Here is a 19,566-nt window from a genome sequence, read left to right as displayed (position 1 = left end):
GTTGGAATTGGAAAAAATAGATCATAAAATGTTATTAAGCTTTTAATCTATAAATCGGTTAGGGGTTTCCGCTCAAAAATCGGATAATACATATACAGTGCTTAATTTACACAATCTTGTTACACGAATTATAAAATGTTTTCGATGAAAACATTATCATTCATTTAAAGCGATACATTAAATTTAAACTAGACTAAATGTGTTTCTCGTTGTCGGCCTTCTTGCTTTTATTTTCCTTCCCAAATTCAGTGTCCTTTGGTAGCAAATAGTCCTCGGCATCCCACGGCTGGGACACTGCCGATCCGAAAAGGAGGTAAATCACATTTCCCGCGAAAAAGAGCGCTGCAGCAATAATAAACACAATTTGCCATTCCGAGCGGCTAGTCTAGAAGGGATTAAAAGGAAAATATGAATTAAAGAACTTGTTGGTGAAAAGAAAGAACGTACAGTATCCGGAACAATGAATCCAACCACCAAGGGCGTGGCAATGGGCACAAAATTGGCTGCCGTGTTCACGATTCCCATCAGGATGCTGGCATGGTTCGGGGAGAGATCGATGGTGTTGAGGACACTGCCTATGGTCTGTCCACTATTGAAGCCCACTCCGATGGTCATTAGGGCGATGGCGAGATTCTTCTGGTCCTTGTCCAGGAACCCGATACCAATCAGTGTTCCGCAGGGTATAAAGAACGCCAACGAGTTGAAGGTCTTTCGCAGGACCGTCAGTGTTACTGCCTCCTTAGCCAGAAGGACCTCGGCGCCGACCAAGTAGATATAGGACATGCACCACATCGCCAGGAACGGCAGGGCCGAGAAGAAGGCATTGCTCTTCATGTCCATGTCGAGGACTCCGTTCATGTAGGAGGGAATCTCCGCCTGGAGGGTGCTAAGGCCCCAATTTTCGCAGCATCGGACCACGAGGAGGGCGAGGAACGGAGCTGAGGTCCAAATCGCCTTCCACGGAATCGGAATGATAGTCTTGTGGTACTCTTCGTTGTGCTTCAGCGAGGACTCCACATATTCCAGCTCTGCCTTGCCGATGAACCGAGATTCCGTGGGGTTATTGGCTGCCAAAATGAACCACAAGAGACACCAGGCGAAGGCTACGCCTCCTGAGACATACGAGATTCCGGGCCAGCCGATGGAGCTCTTGGCGATCATTCCACTGAAGAACATGGCACTCACATTGCCGCACTCGATGCCGGTGTGAGCGAGGGCCCCCAGGCGATTCCTTTCTCCCGGAGGCGACCATCTGGCCAGGTGCTGGTGGATGCAGGGAAAGACAACACCCTGAGCCAGGCCCATGATCACACGGATGCCGCAGTAGGCTTGCCACTCGCCGAAGCTGATGAAGAGCGGAGTGAGGACACTGCAGACTCCCGAGCCGAACACGCCCCAGAACATTACGCTTTTCACCCCAAAGCGCTTGCAAAGATATCCGCCCAGGAACTGGGTGAAAATGTATCCCCAAAAGAAGCTGGAGAGAATGTAGGACTTCTGCGGCTCCGTCCAGTCGTATTCCTGTTCACTTTAAAGGATTAGTAACTTCTCTTTCGGTTTTATAGTCAGGACCTACCGTAAAATTGGGATTTGTGGTGTCGGCATTCGTCATCGCCACCACGGAAACCGAAGCATTGTAGCGTCCCAGAAACAACGTGGTGATGTTGAGGAAGATCAGCAGAGCCTGGACATGTCGCATGCCCACTGCAGGTCCTGTCGGTGGGAAATAAACAAGAAAAAGTCAGAAACACACCAAGCCCTGATAATCTCTTGAGGGACTTCCTGCCCACAACAACAAAAGGCAGGAAATCTGAATTGCTCTTGAGACTCCGCTATCGGCGCCACGGGTGGAGTGATTTATGATCACTCGATGGGCGTGCGAGTGGTCTGAATTATTTTTCTCGAGAGCCGGACACATTACGACGTTTAAAGGGCGTCGAAATTAGTGTCAAGTTCGTGGGAAAGATCCCACCCATTCCCATTCGGATTAAGTAATGTTCAAGGAGATTTTTCCTTATCGGATTCTTACCTTTAATTATTTCGGCCGACATCGTTCAACGAATGACACAAAACTGGATCGACCAAACTGGACTACGGCCGGAATTCAATTGAAATGCAGGGAATAGAATTGTGGTCATTTAAATCCAATCGTAGGAGCCGATAAGCATTATTGGGCTAATCTAATAAGCCATCATGTGATATGACCGCTACAAGGTGATTTCCAATCATGATTCCAATCAAAAAAACCCAAAAAATGACAAGTAAGGTTAATTGTTTTATTCGCATAAATATTATGTAAATTATCTATCCAAAGATTCGGCGGGATCTTTCTTATTATTTATGAAGGATATTTCCTTAGGAGATGGCTTTATGGCCAGTTCCGGTTGGGGCGACTGCAGGAAGTCATCCGCGTCCCAGGGCTGGGAAACGGCAGTGCCAAAAATCAGAAAGACGCAATTGCCGATAAAGAAAAGCACTGAGGCTATAATAAATACTATTTGCCATTCCGAGCGGCTCTCCTACAAAAGTAAGCAGGTTAGAAAATCTTTTAAAAACAGTGATTTGATAAAAAACCCACCTCATCTTTCACAATAAAGCCCACAACCAGTGGAGTCACTATGGGCACCATATTGGCAGCTGTGTTTACGATTCCCATCAGGATACTGGCGTGGTTGGGCGACAGGTCGATGGTGTTCAGGGATGATCCGATGGTGGCACCACTATTGACACCCACACTAATCGTCATCAGGACAATGGCCAGATTCTTTTGCTCCTTCTCCAGAAATCCGATGCCAATCAAGGTGGCGCAGGGAATCCAAAAGGCCAGCGAGTTGATGGTCTTCCTCAGAGCCGTGAGGCTCAGGCGGTTTTTGGCCAAGATGACATCGGCTGCGACCAGGTACACGTAGGACATGCACCACATGGCCAGGAATGGCAGGGCCGAGAAGAAAGTGTTGCTCTTCATGTCCATGTCGAGGACTCCGTTCATATAGGAGGGAATCTCGGCCTGCAGAGTGCTCAGGCCCCACGTTTCACAGCAGCGTGCCACAAAGAGGGCCATGAACGGAGCCGAGGTCCAAATCGCCTTCCAGGGAATGGGGATTATGGTCTTGTGGTAGTCGTCATTGTGCTTCAGCGACGACTCGATGTAGTGCAGCTCTGCGTCCCCGATGAATCGGGACTCTGTTGCATTATTGGCGGCGAAGAAGACCCAGAAGGCACACCATACGAAAGCCACTCCGGCGGAGATGTACGAGATTCCGGGCCAGCCCAGCGAGCTCTTTGCAATCATTCCGCTGAAGAACATGGCACACACGTTGCCACACTCGATTCCGGTGTGGCTGAGAGCCCCCAGGCGGTTTCTCTCCGCGGGGGGTGACCATCTAGCTAGGTGTTGATGGATGCAGGGGAATATCAGCCCTTGGGCAAGCCCCATCACTACCCGGATGCCGCAGTAGCCTTGCCAGCTGCCAAAGTGAATGAAGAGAGGTGTCAGCGCACTGGCCACGCCAGATATCAGGGAGCCCCAGAACATGACGCCCTTCACGCCGAATCGCTTGCACAGATATCCTCCCAGGAACTGGGTGAATATGTAGCCCCAAAAGAAACTGGAGAGGATGTAGGACTTTTGGGTCAGAGTCCATTCATACTCCTGCGGGTGAAAATCAATTAGCAAAGAATAAATCGTTAAATACAGACACTTACTGTAAAATTGGGGTTTGTGGACTCCGAGTTCGTTAAGGCCACCACGGAAACACCGACGTTGAGGCGGCCTATGTACAGGCAAGTTATGTTGAGGAAAATCAAGATGACTTGGACATGGCGCATACCCAGTAGGGGTCCTGTAATCACAAAGAATTTGCGTACTTCCTGTTATATTCAATTTTATGGAGTAGTTTTTAAATTCAACGGAAAAGCGTTTGTTATCGCATCTCGTGAACCAGCAGGGAAATTTATGACCTTATACTCCTAGTACTTCAAGTGGTGTGAGAGTTTATCAGGCGACTGATTAAAGTCCATAGGTTTCCGGGATTCACGTTTTAGGCCTTTCACTTTTAGTTGATAAATTTTTAGTCCAACCTTACCTTTATTTATTTCCGTAGTCATTTTAAAAGGTAAAATAGGAAGCTGGTCAGTGCAACACTTCTCTCGTTCGAGTCTGGTAACCTAGTGATCCCACATGAACTCCAATCTACATTTGCCACACCCGACTGCGATTTTAATCGTTCTGCCTGATAAGCAACTTTGAGCTAATCAGTTTGATTATCCTGTGATAACACAAACAAAGAGATATTTCAGAGCCTTAAGAGAGCCTGGCACGCGAATAGAATCGAAGGCTGGTTGGAATCGGAATAGCTGAAGGAATTCTGCGATAAGCTAATCTAACTCCCAGGTAGGCCGAAACTACTGATTACGGATAAGTACAGAAATCAGTAAAATCTGGAAATATGTATGGAATGTTTTTTCAAAACATGGAACTGACCTGACCCAACTGACTAGCTACTAATTGGGTTAAACCCACTTTTGTAGGCCACCATATCGTAAGTAAATAAATAAACTCAAAGTCCACTATCTCTTCCACCCACAAACAACCTTTTCTATCAGTATGTTAAGAAACATGTGTCAACTTAATTAAGAGATCAATCAATCTTGTTTTTAAACTCGACACCTACGTCAATGGCGCTCGAATTTATGATCAGTACTTCCGATACTTCAGTAGTAATAGCTGTTGGGAGATAATGACTCCAAAAGTGTAGTAGCCCTGATAAGTTTATAATTTAGAGGTTGAATCAAAAACAAGATTTCTTTTTGGGAAATATTTAATGAGTAATTTACTAACCAATTAATTTATTTAATTTATACAACCTAGAATCTAATTAAGGTTACCTAAATAGCTATCTAGACCCGGACCTGCCGGGTGTAGTTTTCAGTAAAGTCTACAAGTCTGTGTTTTCGTTTGTGGCTTCACTCTCCTTGCGCTTTTCATCCTCCAAGAATTGGCTTTTGTTTGCCTCCAGGGCCTTGGAATGTCCCTCCTCCTGGAGGTGGCTGTCTTTTTGCTTGGACAAAAAGTCGGGGGCATCCCAAGGTTGGTTCACCATCTGACCAAACATAAGGTAGACTATGTTACCCACAAAAAAGAGCACGGCGGATATGATGAACACTATTTGCCATTCGAAACGATTGGTCTGAAAAGAAGTTTTACGATTATATCCCCTACAAAGTTCAACAAAAGATGTTTGAAAACGTACCACATCCTTAACAATCACTCCCACAAGAAGGGGCGTTAAAATGGGCATAATATTGGCGGCTGTATTCACGATTCCCATGATAATACCCGCATGATTCGGGGACAAGTCAATGGTGTTGATGGTACTGCCGATGGTCGAGCCTGCATTGATGCCGATGTTGGTGCACATCAGGACCACGGACAGGGTCTTCTGATCACTGTCCAGGAAGCTCACGCCGATCAGGGTAACGGCCGGCGTGAAGAAGGCCAAGGTGTTGATCGACTTGCGAATGGCAGTGATGGTCATAATGCCTCTAGTCAGTAGGATATCGGCGATAAACAGATAGACGAAGGCCATGATCCAGGAGGCGAAGTAGGGCAAGGACGAGAACAGGGCGTTCTTCTTCATGTCCATCTGCAGGACACCGTTCATGTACGCGGGCAGCTCGGTCTGGAGGGTGGAGTAGCCCCAGGTCTGACAGCATCGTGTGAAGATCAGGGCCCAGAATGGAACCGACGTCCAAATGGCCTTCCAAGGCACTGGAATCCGGCCAGTGACCTTGAGCTTCTCCGTGTCCTCCTTCCGGCTGGAGTTGATCGAGTTTTCGATATAGTTCAGTTCCGCCTCACCGATGAGCCGGGACTTCCGTGGGGTGTCGGCTCCCAGGAGCAACCAGAAGATGCACCAACAAATGCCCATTCCACTAGACACGTAAAAGATGCCGGGCCAGCCAATGCTGGAGGAGGCAATCACCCCGCTGACGAACATGGCCACCAGGGTGCCGCAGTCGATGCCCGAGTTGGCCAGTGCTCCCAGCCGGTTCCGCTCGTTCACCGGACACCAGTTGGCCAGATGGGCATGAATACAGGGGAAGAGAAGCCCCTGGAACAGACCCATGGCCACCCGGATGCCGCAGTAGGCCTGCCAACCGCCCCAGGACACACACCAGGGTGGCAGTAGAACCAGCAGGGACGAACCAAGAGTAGAGATAAACATAGTTATCCTGGCTCCCAGTCTTCGGTTCATCCATCCGCCCAGGAACTGGGTACAAATGTAGCCCCAGAAGAAGCTGGACAGGATGTAGGAGCGCTGCATTTCACTCCAATCATATTCCTATGTAATTTTAGCTTTAATTAACTTGAATCACTTTATTTCTAATTTGAAGACTTACCGGAAAGTTGGGATTGCTGCTCTCAGCGTTCGTCATGGCCACGATCGCCACTCCGGCATTGAACTTGCCCATGTAGTTGACCACAATGGCCATAAAAAGCAAAAAGGTTTGCAGGTGACGCTGCCCAATCATGGGTCCTAATTGGAATAGACTTTGAATAAGAACCCATTCGAAAGAAATCTAGATCTATTATCAATGATCCTGTACTTACCAGTATTAGTTTCTGAGGACATCTTCACACCACTTCTGTTTTGGGTACCATACGCCTTCGAGATCTCAACAAAACTCAACTCCTAAATCGCAGCCACTTCGCTTTATACCTTCCATTCAGCAGAGAGCTAATCAAATCATGACCAGACGTCGGGTTTGAAGTGATACCCGCCTAATGGACATCAAATCAGAACACTTGACGAAAACACGATATTGATAAGCGGAAAACCAACAATGGAATACGGTAAGGGTGCAGGCTCGTAACCGGTATCAGTCCCGTGGACACACGAACCAGAGCGGACAAGTGGTCAGGCGGACTGCTGGACTGGCGGACACACGGACAACTGATAGCGTCAGAGGAATGTCTCTGAAGGGGGTACCCACAAGGTGCCTTGCAATCCGGATGCGATAACGGTAGAAAGGGAAAGGCCCCTTCACTCAGGCCTCACCTCACTAATCCTCCCCAACCAAGACGTCATTGATTCGCCACTGCCGCCCCCGTTCATCGCTGCTGTTCATCAAAGTCAACTGCTAATCACGCGAAGCTCTTCAGTGGCCAGATGCCTTAAGTTTAATCTTATCTCGCGGGTCAATATTCAACATCATGCTTACTTATCGTATGATTGGCCCCAGAATTCCCCATTCCCTTGTCGATGTGGGAGCCTTTCGAAAGTAATGAAGTCACTTCACCGATAGCGAAAGTTTTCCAATCAATCAGGGCGGCAAACTGAAGGCTTATCGGCTAATTTTCTATGTACTTGTTCTTTATTGGACTATTTAACGACTTAGAGTACCCTAGACTATCAAACACTTTCGACTCGGCACCACGCCTCAGCGGCTCTCCTCCTCCTCCTCCTGCAGGCGCAGAATGTCCGCCTTGTTGATGAAGTAGTAGCTCGGCTGTCGGCCCTTCAGGTCCTTGGCGGTGCGCTTGGCTCCGTTCTGGATGAGGATCCTGCTCACGCCCTCCAGGGCATTCGTTCCCATGGCATAGTGCAGAACAGTGCGCTCCAGCTAGATGCGAAAGTCTTTTAGTTCTCAATTGGGATACAGCATGGGATACTCACATTATCCGTGATTTTCAAGGCCTCGGGACAGACTTTCACCATGTGCTGGACCATCTCCTCGGACTCCTTCAAGACAGCTATGTGCAGAGCAGTGCGTCCTAAAAAATCAATGGAGTCATCCAATCTTAACCAAAATTATAGGTGGACTCATTACCATAGTAGTTCTTGGTCCGGACCAGCCACTTGGCGTTGGGCGCATCGGTCAGCTCTTTGACTCGCTCCAAGTTGTTTTCCCTGATCATCTGATGCAGCTCCTCTCGCGTCTCCTCCAGGCCCCTGAGATTCGTTAGGAATTCGGTGAGGGCTTCGTTCTGGCGGGATTGCACAACATCGCCGATGGACTGGCCACTGTCGTCCTCAATGTCCAGGATATGATCGTAGCCTTGAAGCGCAAGCTGCTCGAAGGGATCCACATCACCTGGGTGAAAGAAAATATCAGCACTCCCGTAAGTAATCCAAGAGAATATATCCTTACCCACAACCGCCTGAGCCAGGACGAAGCGATCGATCTCGGCCGCGTTATTGGGCTGATTCGCCTGGAGCGAAACATCTCTGGCCGTGCGGTAGAGTTCGTCCCGGTAGGTGATGTCGATGCCCGACTCCTCGATGAGCGTGTACAGGGCTCCCCGGCGATGGGACCGGGCGCAGGCAAAGTGCAGCATACTCTGGCCATGCTCGTCGCGCTCCTCCATCTGCTGAACGGCCAAAGCTCCGTCCGCGTCGTCCTCTTCCGGGAAGGAGCGCGAGTCCGGCTCAATGAGGTCGGCATTGGCGGGTCCAGGACCGTTTCTGTTTAAGTTGGCTTTGGCCATCGCCAGAGTGGAGTTGGAGTTGCTGCTGTTCTTGCTGCTCCCGGAATGCACCTGCACCTCGGTTATGGGCTTCCGCTCGCCCATGAAGCTCTGCAGGTAGCTCGTCAAATAGGCCACCGGATCCCTGGGCCGCTTGTTGGCTATTTCGGTGAGGGCCTTGATCAGGGGATCAGCCAGAGCTGCAGTGGGAAGAGAGGTTACTATCACACGAAGTATTCCCTTGAAGTCCCAGCTACATTTTTAATTTCCTGTGTATATTCATCAAGATCAGTTACCATAAAGTCACTCAAACCACAGGCTTTGGTTTATTTACAACTTGATAAAGACTCTGGTTTCCATTGACATTAATTTGTTGACATTCGATTTGATAATTGTACTTTGAAGACAGATACCCCACAGTGCCCATCCAATGTTCAAGTATAAGTACTTACAATCCGCCAGGTATTTTCCTTGTTCCGTCTTGAAAATGGGATTCGCCTGAAAGCTGACTGGCTGGGCCTGACCTGCGGGGAGGATAAGAGGCTGGATTAGTCACGCCCGAATGCCAGGATCTGTTCAGTCACACTCAGTGGGTCGAATCCCAGAATATCTATGTATGTACAGTGTCCACAAAGCGAAGGGGGGAATCAAGGGGATTGGTTAACAAACGAAGATGAGGATGCCTATGGTGGAACTGAAGAGACTTGGCAAATCATATCGAATAAGTGACAGGAACACAGTCCCTAAGGACGACACAAGGACACGGTCTAGGTAGGTGTAACTCAAAGCGAAACTTACGATTACGGATTAACTCTAAGCGCAGCATAAGCGGAGGTTGTGTTTTTGTTTGCTTGTTTTTGATGATGAGGACACGAGTCTGGTGTCGAGTATCGAGTTGGGTACGGATATTTGCATTTACGGTTACGGGTTACAGTGCTCGGAGATCTTTGCTTTCGTATATACATCTGGGGACTTGGGGAATCGGGCTCCTTCTCCTAGTTACGATCCACGATGCTGTTCTTCTTGCGCCTGAAGATCTTCACCAGCATGGTGGCTATGTGCTTGGAGTTCGTCAGGGACATGTCCTTTTCCAGCGATAGGATGTTGGTGACAGCCGTGCAGTAGTCCTGGAACAGCACGTACTCCACAACTCCCATGCTCTGCATGTTGACCAGGCGCACGGTGAGCTTGGAGAGCCGATTAGTGACCATGCTGAGTCCCCGGACGGAGCACAGGTGGCGCAGATTATCCATCTCCTTCATGAGGTTCGGCAGCTTCACTATGGTGGTCATTTTGAGACCGGTACCGAGGTAGCTGGGCCGCGACTGGAGGTAGCCAAGCAGATAGCTCTCCTTGAAGTGTAGCTGCGTCTCCAGGTAGGATATTGCCCGGCCCACCCGCGTGTAGGCCGCCCCCATGTCAGCGGGCTCCTTGCCGCCGGTGATGGAGATCACCCGCAGGTGCTCCTGGCAATTCAGCCAGACCGCCAGATTGTGGGCGGAGTTGACGAACACGCCCCGCCCATAGGGCCACAGGGCGCCGTTGAAGGCCGTGGACTCGGCGGCCTGCACCAGGTCCTGGGTGTCCAGCAGGGGGATCATCAGGCCCAGGCTGTTTAGCATCATGGCCACTTCCGAGTCCGGCTCCAGCAGCTCGGTCAGGGTGAAGTAGTTGCCCGAATCGGTCTCCCCAATGGCATCAGCAAAGTTCGTGGTGAATATCTTGCTCATCATCAGGCGTTCGGCCTGCTCCAGCTGTCCGATGGTCAAGTTCAAGGGTAGCTCTAGCTGATCCAGATTGCGGGACGCCTCCACAAGGCAGCGCGTCACCAGCATGGACTCGTCGTCGAAGACGAAGGCAGCTGTGTTCAGACGCTCGCCATTGTCCATTGGAAAGTAGGCCAGGCGCGGCTGGGGCTTGAAGTCGTTGTCGATGCTCAGACAGTGCATGTCCTTCAGGAGCGGCACCAGGAACTCCTGGAACACCACAAACACATCAAAGTCCGGTGCAATGATCCCGCAATTTATGTCCTCTTCCAGGTGGCGGGCCTTTGAGGTCTTCCGCATGGCCGGCCACAGGATATCGAAGAGGTTGTGATCAAGCCGCGTTTGCCGTCGCTTGATTTTCTCGTAAACAGGACGCTTCAGGAAGCGACTGAGGTAACTGGTCACCGACAGCTGCAGTGACGAGGCGCTGAGAGGTTTTCGGTGGGACAGGGCGGAGGCCGTGGTGCCACTCAAGAGTTTTCCCGACTCCGAGATGACGCTGTAGCAGCGCTCCAGGGTCCTGGAGATCTCCCCATCCTGCAGCTCCCGCCGGGCACTGTGCAGATCGTCGGGAACTAAACGTTCCACGGCAGCAGCAATTTTCGAGGTGGATGGTTATCATTTTACACAAAACAACACAGACACACGCACACCACATGAAAGCAAAGACAGTGACAAGGACACACAGGACACCATGACCATGATATGTCTGGGGGATAATGCTGGATGCGAGGTGCAGGTGCTGGGCTTACATACCGAATATGTCGTCGATATTGCCAATGATTTCATTGAAAAACTCGTTGCGCTGATTTCCCTCCATTTCGCAGGATGTAGCAGGCTAGAGCTAAAACGTATCACGTATACGCAGTGTGTGGCCGCGGAGCAAAAGGACTTGTGTGACTGAAAATCGATGACTGACTGACTCGGCCAGAGCTCGCACGGCGTTTAGTTGGCTAACTAACCACCCTACCCGGATGTTTGAGTTGGCAAACAAATGTATTTAATTATTTTGGTTTACCCAGGGAGAGTGATTGTCCGTGGGCGGGTAAGTGGGTGATTGGGTGAGTGTCTGTATGTGTGGGTGGGTGGGAGCAGCCAAAGCGAGTGTGAAAACAACAAACGCCACTGAAAATCAACGTACATAAGCTAAGCGGGTAACGAGTTCGGGTGGTGCCGATATGGGTGGTGCCTGTGGAACGGTCAAGCTTGAACAGTAACGGGAACAGCTGCAGGTGGCCCCCAAGTGGCCCACTATGTGGTCTGGGAGGTCCTCTTACCCTGGTCGGTGAGCAACTGGTTCTCCAGTTCCTCGGCCCCGAAAATGTTCAGCAACTCGGTGTAGTTGAGTATGTTTTTCGCCTTGTCCCTGTCCAGGTAGAACTCGGCCGAGTGGCCCAGCTGCGTGTGTTTGGTTATTGAATTTTAAATGTTGGGTTATTTATTTCGGTCTAATCAGAAATTTATGGCATATTGATTCCCATTCCCATTAACATTTCTTCTCCTGCAATAGACATTTGAAAGTCAAGCCTTTAACGGCGACCGCTGAGTCCTTGGCCCACATTCGATCCTTGTTCGGCTCTCCTTTCCAAATCAATTGAAAAACAATTTCAAGTGTCATTTAAAATGCTCATGGCCAAAAGGACTCAGCTGCCTGACTTCCCACCCAAATTCTTATTCTTAGACTTGACTAATCAAAAGCCAAATATATACTTGAAAAAATACTTAAAAATATTTAAGATCCAATACTTTTTTATAGAAAATTCTTCTCGCAGTGCTTTAAATTCCCCTACTCACCTTGTCCAGTGATTTGGGATTGGCCCCCATCTGCAGGAGCATGTGGTAGAAGTGACCATTGTCCTTAATTGTGGCTGCGTAATGAAGCGGCGTGCGTCCGTCATTATCCGTAATTGTCATGGTTTCCGGAAAGCGCGAGGCCAGGTACCGAACGATGTCTGAAATGGGGAGTCCAATCACCAATCATAAAAATAAAAATCAAATAGGGGGAAGCTATGCAGAGCCGGAGCTGGAGACCCACCCGTGTGGCCAAAGAGCACGGCCACGTGCAGCGGTGTGGAGCCATTGGGCGATATGTCGTCCTTTGCAATGGCAAACTTCCGGCGATCCAGAGCCTGCTGCAATGCCAGCAGTCCTCCGTCACGTGCCGCGTCGTGCACGCGATGGATTTTCTCCTGTCGATACGAAACACAAAAAAATAACCCAATGCATGCCGTAATTAGACCCCCATTTTAGAAAAAAATATCCCTTCCTTCCGGAGGAGTAGCTTACCATGTAAGTGGGTACGTTGTTGAGAAAGGCCTGAATTTCCGGCTCCGGGGACGTGAGGCCCATCAGGCGACCACCCTCGCCGTTCAGCACGATCTCGGCCAGTTGCTCCAGGTCGCCAGACTCCACGATGCCTTTGATGCGTGTGTCCTGCGGGAGGAGAGTTGGAGTAACATCTCGCATGAGATGGAAAACATAGGACTAGTGCCGATTTTTGGAAGCATGTGAAGTGCTCGAGAACAAGGATGGTCTGCATTTATGGGTGTGTAGTGCACGACAGAGCGATAGAGGTTGTGAGGTCAAGTTAGAAAAGGGATAGAATGGTATACTTCATCAACTGCAGTTTGAGACTGAACTGTAAAATCCTCGGGGGCACCCTGCACAAAGCCCTCAATGGCCATGGCGGAGGTAAGGGACTCGTTGCCATCATCTTCGGCCGGCGGGGCATCTCCTCCTCCTTGTTCTCCGGCCTGGGATCCTTCTGCTCGGCCTCCCCGGCTGTCTGGAGCTACAACGTCCTGCATAGAGTTGTGGAGCCGCTTAAGATTTATGCTTTACTTGTTTTGGACAGTGTTCTGGACATGGCTACAAGGTGCTGAGTCACATAAATACATCAAGATCAGAAGGTACTTTTTTTTATACATGTTTTATACTAAGTGCTGCTACAGGTGCCAATGCCAGGTCTGCTCGGGGGGAATTAGCCAATTAATTTTATGAAAAAATAAACCCGACAGTGACAATTTAATTGATAGGTTTGTTAAAATTTTAATGACTCCATTGGGAGGCTCCTGCAAGCAACGGCGCGTATACGTAATATCACGCATACGCCCCGTTACGAGCTCATCCTATTTTTTTTTTGCTTTTTATTTAATGGAAGTGCAGCGGAAAATAGTTATTACAACTGCCATAAAATCCGCCCACTACTGCACTTGATTATCCTTAACAAATCGCGCGAGGGCGAAAGGGCGGCAATACGGAGAAATTTTAGTTTATATCAAATATCACATATCTAATGCCTGCAACTGTTTTGACGTTTGCATGTTCAGTTGCCATTCGGAGCCACCAACAACTAGATGGCTCTGACAGAGCCCCGCCGGAGCCCGGCGGAGACGGAAAACGTCAGACTCTGGCTATGAAAAGTGAAAGGCACCGCATATGTGCCTCCGCCGGAGGAGTTCCCTTCCGGGCGAGTGAGTGCATTATTATAAAGTCTATCTGTGGGTAAACAGCTGCTGATTTCAGGCAATCGATAAACACAAATTGGGGGCAGACACTGGCATTGATTCGATCTAACACACAAGCACACATTTTGGAGAGAGAAGTGCAACTGAAAGGGAAAACGGATACGGATACGGATACGGAAACGGAAATAGACGGATATGGAAATTCCCGGGGTGCAATATAGAAACGATAAGCAAAAGACACAAGTTGCAGGTTTCGCATTCCATTTTTTAATTGGTTACTGTAATTGCTACGGCTATAGATATTGTTATTCAAACTATATTTGGAAAGAGAAGAACATAACTCGGGGCTTTACAAAAAATTTATATATAAATGTATCTATGTAGGTATCTATGTATAATATGTATAAAGAAATCCGCTAGGTAGGCTTTTTCATTATCTAAGCGAGGCTCTCATACTGAAATGTTGATTGCTAAAGTTTTGTCATTTTGCTGCTGATTTGGTGGCGAAGTTGCTGAAGTAGTTTGTTGCTTTACTTTGCTGTGGTACAAACGAAACTTGTATGAATGACAATTGGGTGCCGGCTGCGGTAATATAATATTATTTTTGCTTTTTTAATGTTTGGTTTTTGTTTGCTTTTCATTGTACAGTTTCACAATTGAAGAGGGACGGGGTAATGTGGGTTGGATTGGGCGAACGGCACACACAAAATGTGAAGAAACTACAATGGATTCGAGGACACTTAGAGCACGCCCATCTGTACCTCATCGTCGTCATCGTTATCGTTATCGTTTTCGTCATCTCTCTGCTCATCGGCAGCCACTTCCGGCTGCTCTGCGGCTTTGGGTTCTTCGGCTTCCGGTTCCTGGTCTTCGTCTTCAGTCTTTTCGTTTACTTCAAGCTCACTCTCATCATTAGCCATTTCTTGTGCTGGCTGTTCTTGCTCCTGATGCTGCTCCTGATCCTCCTGATCCTGCTCTTCCACTTGCTCCTCCTCGACATCCTGTGGATCACCGTGCCCGTTCACCAAGATTCCTGCATCGCCTTCGCCACCGTGTCCTTCTCCGCCCGGCTCAACTCCGTTTTCTTCAGCCACGTCTCCTCCATCGCCTTCGCCATCGCCTCCTCCGTCGCCTCCGCCTCCTTCCAGACTTAAAGCTCTTGCAATATTCTGTAAAAGTAAACAATGGTCGTCTGATTGCTTTCCACGTGACTCAGTTCTACGCTCCATCCATCTTCGAGCCTATGTACAATATTAGCGAAGGATTTGTATATATTTTGATTTTATTTTTCAGCTCTAAACAAAAAGCGCAGAGTGCCGAGAGAAAGGTGAGAGGGCAAGAAAGGCGAGGGCCGACAATGGCTTACTTTCACAGAGTTTCCATCACCCACTCGAAGCATATAATTAACACCAAAAGCCATCTATTATATTTCTATTTGGGGTTTAAGGTGCAAGCAAGCCGCTAAACCATCGAAAGCAAACAAAATGGGGGAAACGGAAGCTAAAAAGGCATTGCCACTTACCTCCGCTTCGCTATCATCGCCGTTTATGGTGTTGAACGTGGCCGGGGTTTCCGGTCGGCGCTGCAATGGCGATGCGGCCACATCCGCTTCCGGAACTGGTTCCGCGTCCGCTTTCGAGAGATCGTCGTCTTCGTTGGCACTCGTACTGCGATTTCAAAATGCAAAAAATTCTCTCTCAAAGCCATGCCCCATAAAACCACAAATCAAAAATCAGCGCAGCCAAAAACTCTAAGCCAACGTAATCCCTCCAAAGAAACCACTATTCCCACTCACCCGTCGTTGGTGTCCAGCTCCGAGGTGTTCTCAAGGCTGTCGTCCAGCCACTTGTGGTGCCCTGGCGCCAGAAGGACCTTCATTTCCAGTTTCTGAAAGGAAATAGGAAAATTAAAACTCACCAGAGGGGCAGCCCCCAAAATACACACCCACCTTCGAGTCGCCACCTGCCCCATTATCGCCGCCAGTGTCATCGCCCAAGGCCTCCCAATCGGTGACGCTCTCGGGGGAGACGCGTGGGGCTTCCGGCACATAAACCAGGAAAGCCCGCTCTATTTCGTGCGGCTTGTGGCGATAGTACGAAGGTGTCTTCATTTTCTGAAATAGCCGCAATGAATCATTTTAATTGTTGCCCCACTACGAGGACTACAAAACCCATAAACCATCACCCATACCCCCGAAGCCATCACCTAAATGACCTTTGAAACTTTGACTTTCATTAAAAAGCTTCCAAAGGCCCGTACAAAAATCGGAAAAAAACCCACTCACATAATCCACAGCCTCCTCGTCACATCCCGCCTGGGTCAGCAGGGTATAGCATCTCATGTTGTTTTTGGCACTGGCCGCCCAGTGGAGCGCCGTTTTGCCGGTGATGTCTACTTCGTGGGCGCCCTCTGCCCAAATGCCCACCAGATACTCGAGGATCTTGGTGTGGCCCAGTCCGGCGGCCTTGTGGATGATGTTCAGGCCGTTGCCATCCTTGCAGGTAACGAGGGCACTTGGCACCGGTGGCTCCAATTGTGATTGAACGCTCTCCAGATTGTTGTCAATCACAGCCTGGTGCAGATCCTTGATGGCATTCTTTGAAATAGAAGTGGAAATGGAAAATGAGAAGGAAATGAGACTTCTGTTATCGGAGGAGCTCACCATGACGTGGGGCACGGCGGCCAGAAAGCGCTTGACACGCCCATTGTTACTGGCCTGTTGGCAGAGGCGGTTGCCCTGCCCCGCCCACAAAATGCGCGTCAACTTGCCGATGTCCTTCTCGTGCATCCAGATCCTGATGGTGGATAGCTTCACCGAGAAATCTATTACCCGGTCGCAAAAACAAAAAATACAAATGGGAAATTGAAAACGTGGAAATTAATTTTCCCACCAGAACCGCTTATAGGGACCCTTTCCCCGGCCCCTGGGGCGCCACCGATTGCTACGATTTCCATTTCATTTTCGCCCCCGAAATTCCGGGCCGAAATTCGTGTTTGCATGCAATTTGCCAAGAAAAGAAGCCAAGAAGCCCAAAAACTGGAAAACTGAAAACTAAATTAAAACGAAGAGAAATGCAATGAATGTTCAAGTTCTGGGAGTCGCTTAAAGTGGCATTAGTGGAAACTTGAGACAATTTCCGCCCCGGGCGAAAGTTTCGCGTTTTGGCAACTTGAAATGCTTCAAGGTCGTTGGCGGCAACTTTTCTTTTCGGGGGCACTGGATATCGGGGGCGTATTTTTGCATATGTGTTTTTGGGAAGTGCAACATCTGGCCAGAGAAATGGAAACAGGAAGTGGCCCCTGCCGCCATTTTGTTACTCATACGCACCATCGTTGTCGCGGCGTTTGCGTCCATTTTGTCCGCCCGGCTGTCCATTCATCGGCATGACTGCAAGAGGACGAAACATCTTGGCTTAGAGATGGCTTAGACTAGACCTAGACTTGGTTTAGACTTGGCTTAGATTAGATATTGTATGAATGACTGACTATGTGACAAGTTGATCTCGGCCAACCATTACTTTTACCTGAATCGCCTTTAATAGTGCTTGGCTTTCTTTGCGTCTGGCCAGCTTGAGCCACGTTGGCAAACTAAACTAACTGGGCCCGAACGAAAGGTGTTGAATTTGGCTGGTTGGTTGACTGTTGTGGTCAAACCCAAACGGTCGCTGGCGAAAAGCAAAGGAGGAGGAATAATTGCGTCCTGTTCGCGCTCCTCCAACTTCTGGCATGAATAAATAACCCCCATGTACATTGGATATAGAGTACATAGCACTACATAGAGCAGTCAGTCAACGTTTTCATTAGAGTTGACCCAAAACAAATACGTGTTAGAGCGAAAATAGAATTTCCATTTGTCCCGTTCAAAGTTGATTAGCATCCCTTGGGGGTGGGAGATACTGGTTTCTATAGCATACCTTTGGGGTGACACCATTAAATGACTTTCCTTGGAACTCCTTTGATGGGAGCTCCTCCTACTCCCACATGCCTCATGTGTCAAGGTCACGGAGCCCACTCCTACCTTAAGGAATTTCCAGCAACTCCGTAAGTATGTGACATGTAAATTAGTCCCGGCCCGGCCGCAGTGAATCATTAAATGGAACCCCCACGCAGACACGTTGAGTGGCAATAAAAACTGCTTGAAAGCGCCACGGAAATGGCGCATTAGTGTTTGCCACTTAATGTGGCAATCGTCCCCCCGGCCCCTTGGTAGTAACTTGTTGAGCCGACACCCTTTATCAACACGCAATATGCAAATTTTGGCCAACGTTTGGCGTTTTTGTCACTACAATTTCCCCTCAATCAGCATGAATGAATATGAATATGTGTATCTGAGCACTGGGAGAAAAAGTTAGTTAAAATTTAACACTAATTTAATTATAATTAAGAAATATTTTAGATACTTTAGAGTTAAAAGTTTCTGAAACACTCACCTTTGGGCGGCGATGAATGGTAATAGAGTCCTTGGAATCTTCTCCGACACTTTGGTGGCATTTTTTTAGTTTCCCTTTCCAGGGCTTTCTCTTAAAGCCTCTTAAATCCTTAATCTTGGCTTAGAGTCCTCGGCTCTGCACATCCCCCCAGTCACGATTCATTGGTTATCCTGGATTTTTCAACTTGGCACCTCTTTCTGTTTAAAATAATTTCCAAAATCCTGGAGCTGAGCGAACCGATGTCCTGGCAAGTTCATCGACGTCTGAGTGGACAATTGACCGACCAGGTGCTGGTCAACTGGACAATTTCTCAACTCAGGTCAGGTCGGGTCCTTGCGTGTGTGCATACGGAATGAAAAAAATACGGAATGGCGGAAACGCCGCAAAATGGGGACAGAAGGGGGCGTTCTGAGAGACACAACCTGCGTTCACTGCCGAGCCTCACATGTGAGTTTTATGTTTTATTTATTTATTTTACAATTTGCCACGGCTCCTAATGCACTATGATTGTTCCCTGTTTTTGCACTGCCCAGGACATGGCCTGCTGCAGGACGACAAGTTCCCCCGAAAACAAAAAAAAATTACGATGAAAATACAGCAATTAGCCGCGAATCGATTTTTCGAATTCGAATGCTCGTATTATCGACAAAGAACTGGAAATGTAATGCCGGGGAGGCAGTATGGAAATTTATGAAAGAACAGGTCAAAAAGTAGGTCCTTCTGGCCCAAGGTCCTTGAGAAATTTCCGAAAGACAGTTAGCACGTGCCTTACACTCGATTGATGAGTAATTCGATTTTGAGTCCAAAATTCGGCACTTGCGTGAGGTCGAAATTTTTTGGAGACCTACTTGACACAGTTTTCCCGGGAGAGCTGCGTGTGTTGCTTTCAAGGTTTTCTACCAAAAAAAGTGACCCAAATTTAAATAGGTCCCTAGGGGGATATGGAAATGTCAATGTCAATTAGTCTAAAGTTGTAGCGTCGGGTCAGGGTATATTTATCTCCAATTAGGTGGACAGACGACCTCTGACTTATCAATTAGCCTTTGTCCTTTTTCTATGCAAATAATGCAGGGGTGCAGACAGGTGCATTGAACTTGACATAGAGAGGGATATGTGTCTTGTGACCCTGCTCAGGGCACTCTGTAATTCAACTCCACACAAGTCACTAAATCACATACAAATCGCATACACTTTTCCACTACCGACTTCCGATTTTCTTCGCTTTCCGCTGTTCCGCTTAGTTCCTTATTTCCGGCCTGTGTGTTTTTTCGGAGCTTTTGTTCTCGTTTTTTGTTCGATTTGCTCGCCGCGCGCTTTCCTTTCCGACTGTGGCATATTCAGCGGCTCGTAGGTGTTTTATCTAATTTTTTCCTTCACGCACACCAACCAAATTCCTAGCCCTCGCTCCTAGTCCTCGGTCCTAGCCCTCGCTA

The 19,566-nt window shown here is 48.5% G+C and overlaps 5 protein-coding genes across 11 annotated transcripts; all 5 read right to left on the bottom strand.

Annotated features, from left to right (window-relative positions):
* Positions 1–65: 65 nt before the first annotated feature.
* On the bottom strand, positions 66–2,220 carry LOC108121355 (putative inorganic phosphate cotransporter). Its single transcript, XM_017235393.3, has 4 exons — positions 2,030–2,220; positions 1,577–1,713; positions 448–1,521; positions 66–385 (listed from the first exon to the last, which is right to left on the bottom strand). Exons 1-4 carry the CDS (start codon positions 2,049–2,051, stop codon positions 194–196), a joined length of 1,425 nt encoding a protein of 474 aa, XP_017090882.2. The 5' UTR covers positions 2,052–2,220; the 3' UTR covers positions 66–193.
* A 42-nt stretch (positions 2,221–2,262) lies between these two features.
* Positions 2,263–4,538, bottom strand: LOC108121354 (putative inorganic phosphate cotransporter). Its single transcript, XM_043210270.1, has 4 exons — positions 4,523–4,538; positions 3,706–3,842; positions 2,579–3,652; positions 2,263–2,519 (listed from the first exon to the last, which is right to left on the bottom strand). Exons 1-4 carry the CDS (start codon positions 4,536–4,538, stop codon positions 2,301–2,303), a joined length of 1,446 nt encoding a protein of 481 aa, XP_043066205.1. The 3' UTR covers positions 2,263–2,300.
* A 299-nt stretch (positions 4,539–4,837) lies between these two features.
* MFS1 (Major Facilitator Superfamily Transporter 1) lies at positions 4,838–6,713 on the bottom strand. The gene is made up of 4 exons (XM_017235398.2): positions 6,614–6,713; positions 6,403–6,539; positions 5,253–6,344; positions 4,838–5,189 (listed from the first exon to the last, which is right to left on the bottom strand). The coding sequence occupies exons 1-4, from the start codon at positions 6,633–6,635 to the stop codon at positions 4,938–4,940; spliced, it is 1,503 nt and encodes a 500-aa protein (XP_017090887.2). The 5' UTR covers positions 6,636–6,713; the 3' UTR covers positions 4,838–4,937.
* Positions 6,714–7,385: 672 nt separating this feature from the next.
* Positions 7,386–13,098, bottom strand: LOC108121417 (arginine kinase-like). Of its 5 annotated transcripts, XM_043210831.1 has the most exons (10): positions 12,849–13,098; positions 12,523–12,669; positions 12,272–12,425; positions 12,031–12,188; positions 11,514–11,634; positions 8,923–8,994; positions 8,155–8,670; positions 7,834–8,097; positions 7,680–7,777; positions 7,386–7,626 (listed from the first exon to the last, which is right to left on the bottom strand). In XM_043210831.1, exons 1-10 carry the CDS (start codon positions 13,041–13,043, stop codon positions 7,444–7,446), a joined length of 1,908 nt encoding a protein of 635 aa, XP_043066766.1. In that variant the 5' UTR covers positions 13,044–13,098; the 3' UTR covers positions 7,386–7,443. The 5 variants fall into 5 exon arrangements, with proteins under 5 accessions (XP_043066766.1, XP_017090982.2, XP_070134801.1 ...); XM_017235493.3 differs by lacking the exons at positions 11,514–11,634; positions 12,031–12,188; positions 12,272–12,425; positions 12,523–12,669; positions 12,849–13,098 and adding an exon at positions 10,993–11,475; XM_070278700.1 differs by lacking the exons at positions 11,514–11,634; positions 12,031–12,188; positions 12,272–12,425; positions 12,523–12,669; positions 12,849–13,098 and adding an exon at positions 9,269–9,440.
* Positions 13,099–14,005: 907 nt separating this feature from the next.
* On the bottom strand, positions 14,006–18,209 carry LOC138925499 (uncharacterized). Of its 3 annotated transcripts, none has more exons than XM_070278701.1 (8): positions 18,134–18,209; positions 17,032–17,091; positions 16,366–16,526; positions 15,988–16,299; positions 15,652–15,816; positions 15,499–15,590; positions 15,226–15,370; positions 14,006–14,944 (listed from the first exon to the last, which is right to left on the bottom strand). In XM_070278701.1, the coding sequence occupies exons 1-8, from the start codon at positions 18,192–18,194 to the stop codon at positions 14,444–14,446; spliced, it is 1,497 nt and encodes a 498-aa protein (XP_070134802.1). In that variant the 5' UTR covers positions 18,195–18,209; the 3' UTR covers positions 14,006–14,443. The 3 variants fall into 3 exon arrangements, with proteins under 3 accessions (XP_070134802.1, XP_043066768.2, XP_043066767.2); XM_043210833.2 differs by having other exon boundaries at positions 14,006–14,872; XM_043210832.2 differs by lacking the exon at positions 18,134–18,209.
* Positions 18,210–19,566: the final 1,357 nt, after the last annotated feature.

The sequence above is a fragment of the Drosophila bipectinata genome, chromosome 2R (genome assembly GCF_030179905.1).
Source record: "Drosophila bipectinata strain 14024-0381.07 chromosome 2R, DbipHiC1v2, whole genome shotgun sequence".
In the NCBI taxonomy this organism is placed as follows: Eukaryota; Metazoa; Arthropoda; class Insecta; order Diptera; family Drosophilidae; genus Drosophila; species Drosophila bipectinata.
This window is presented reverse-complemented; position numbering and strand designations above follow the sequence as displayed.

What these genes read in the sequence shown, in the direction of transcription:
- LOC108121355 (XM_017235393.3), bottom strand. Translation starts at nt 2,051, where the DNA reads ATGTCGGCCGAAATAATTAAAG. An exon ending in GTCGGCCGAAATAATTAAAG is followed by an intron (nt 1,714 to 2,029) that starts GTAAGAATCCGA and finishes TCCCACCGACAG; the next exon opens with GACCTGCAGTGGGCATGCGA. An exon ending in GATTCATTGTTCCGGATACT is followed by an intron (nt 386 to 447) that starts GTACGTTCTTTC and finishes AATCCCTTCTAG; the next exon opens with ACTAGCCGCTCGGAATGGCA.
- LOC108121354 (XM_043210270.1), bottom strand. An exon ending in CCACAAACCCCAATTTTACA is followed by an intron (nt 3,653 to 3,705) that starts GTAAGTGTCTGT and finishes TTTCACCCGCAG; the next exon opens with GAGTATGAATGGACTCTGAC. An exon ending in GCTTTATTGTGAAAGATGAG is followed by an intron (nt 2,520 to 2,578) that starts GTGGGTTTTTTA and finishes TTACTTTTGTAG; the next exon opens with GAGAGCCGCTCGGAATGGCA.
- MFS1 (XM_017235398.2), bottom strand. Translation starts at nt 6,635, where the DNA reads ATGTCCTCAGAAACTAATACTG. An exon ending in GCAGCAATCCCAACTTTCCG is followed by an intron (nt 6,345 to 6,402) that starts GTAAGTCTTCAA and finishes AAAATTACATAG; the next exon opens with GAATATGATTGGAGTGAAAT. An exon ending in GAGTGATTGTTAAGGATGTG is followed by an intron (nt 5,190 to 5,252) that starts GTACGTTTTCAA and finishes ACTTCTTTTCAG; the next exon opens with ACCAATCGTTTCGAATGGCA.
- LOC108121417 (XM_043210830.1), bottom strand. Translation starts at nt 13,043, where the DNA reads ATGCAGGACGTTGTAGCTCCAGACAGCCGGGGAGGCCGAGCAGAAGGA. An exon ending in CTCAAACTGCAGTTGATGAA is followed by an intron (nt 12,670 to 12,848) that starts GTATACCATTCT and finishes CTCCTCCCGCAG; the next exon opens with GACACACGCATCAAAGGCAT. An exon ending in CCAGTTGCTCACCGACCAGG is followed by an intron (nt 10,812 to 11,513) that starts GTAAGAGGACCT and finishes TGGAACGTTTAG; the next exon opens with TTCCCGACGATCTGCACAGT.
- LOC138925499 (XM_070278701.1), bottom strand. Translation starts at nt 18,194, where the DNA reads ATGCCACCAAAGTGTCGGAGAAGATTCCAAGGACTCTATTACCATTCA. An exon ending in ACGAGGAGGCTGTGGATTAT is followed by an intron (nt 15,817 to 15,987) that starts GTGAGTGGGTTT and finishes CGGCTATTTCAG; the next exon opens with AAAATGAAGACACCTTCGTA. An exon ending in GGGCAGGTGGCGACTCGAAG is followed by an intron (nt 15,591 to 15,651) that starts GTGGGTGTGTAT and finishes ATTTCCTTTCAG; the next exon opens with AAACTGGAAATGAAGGTCCT.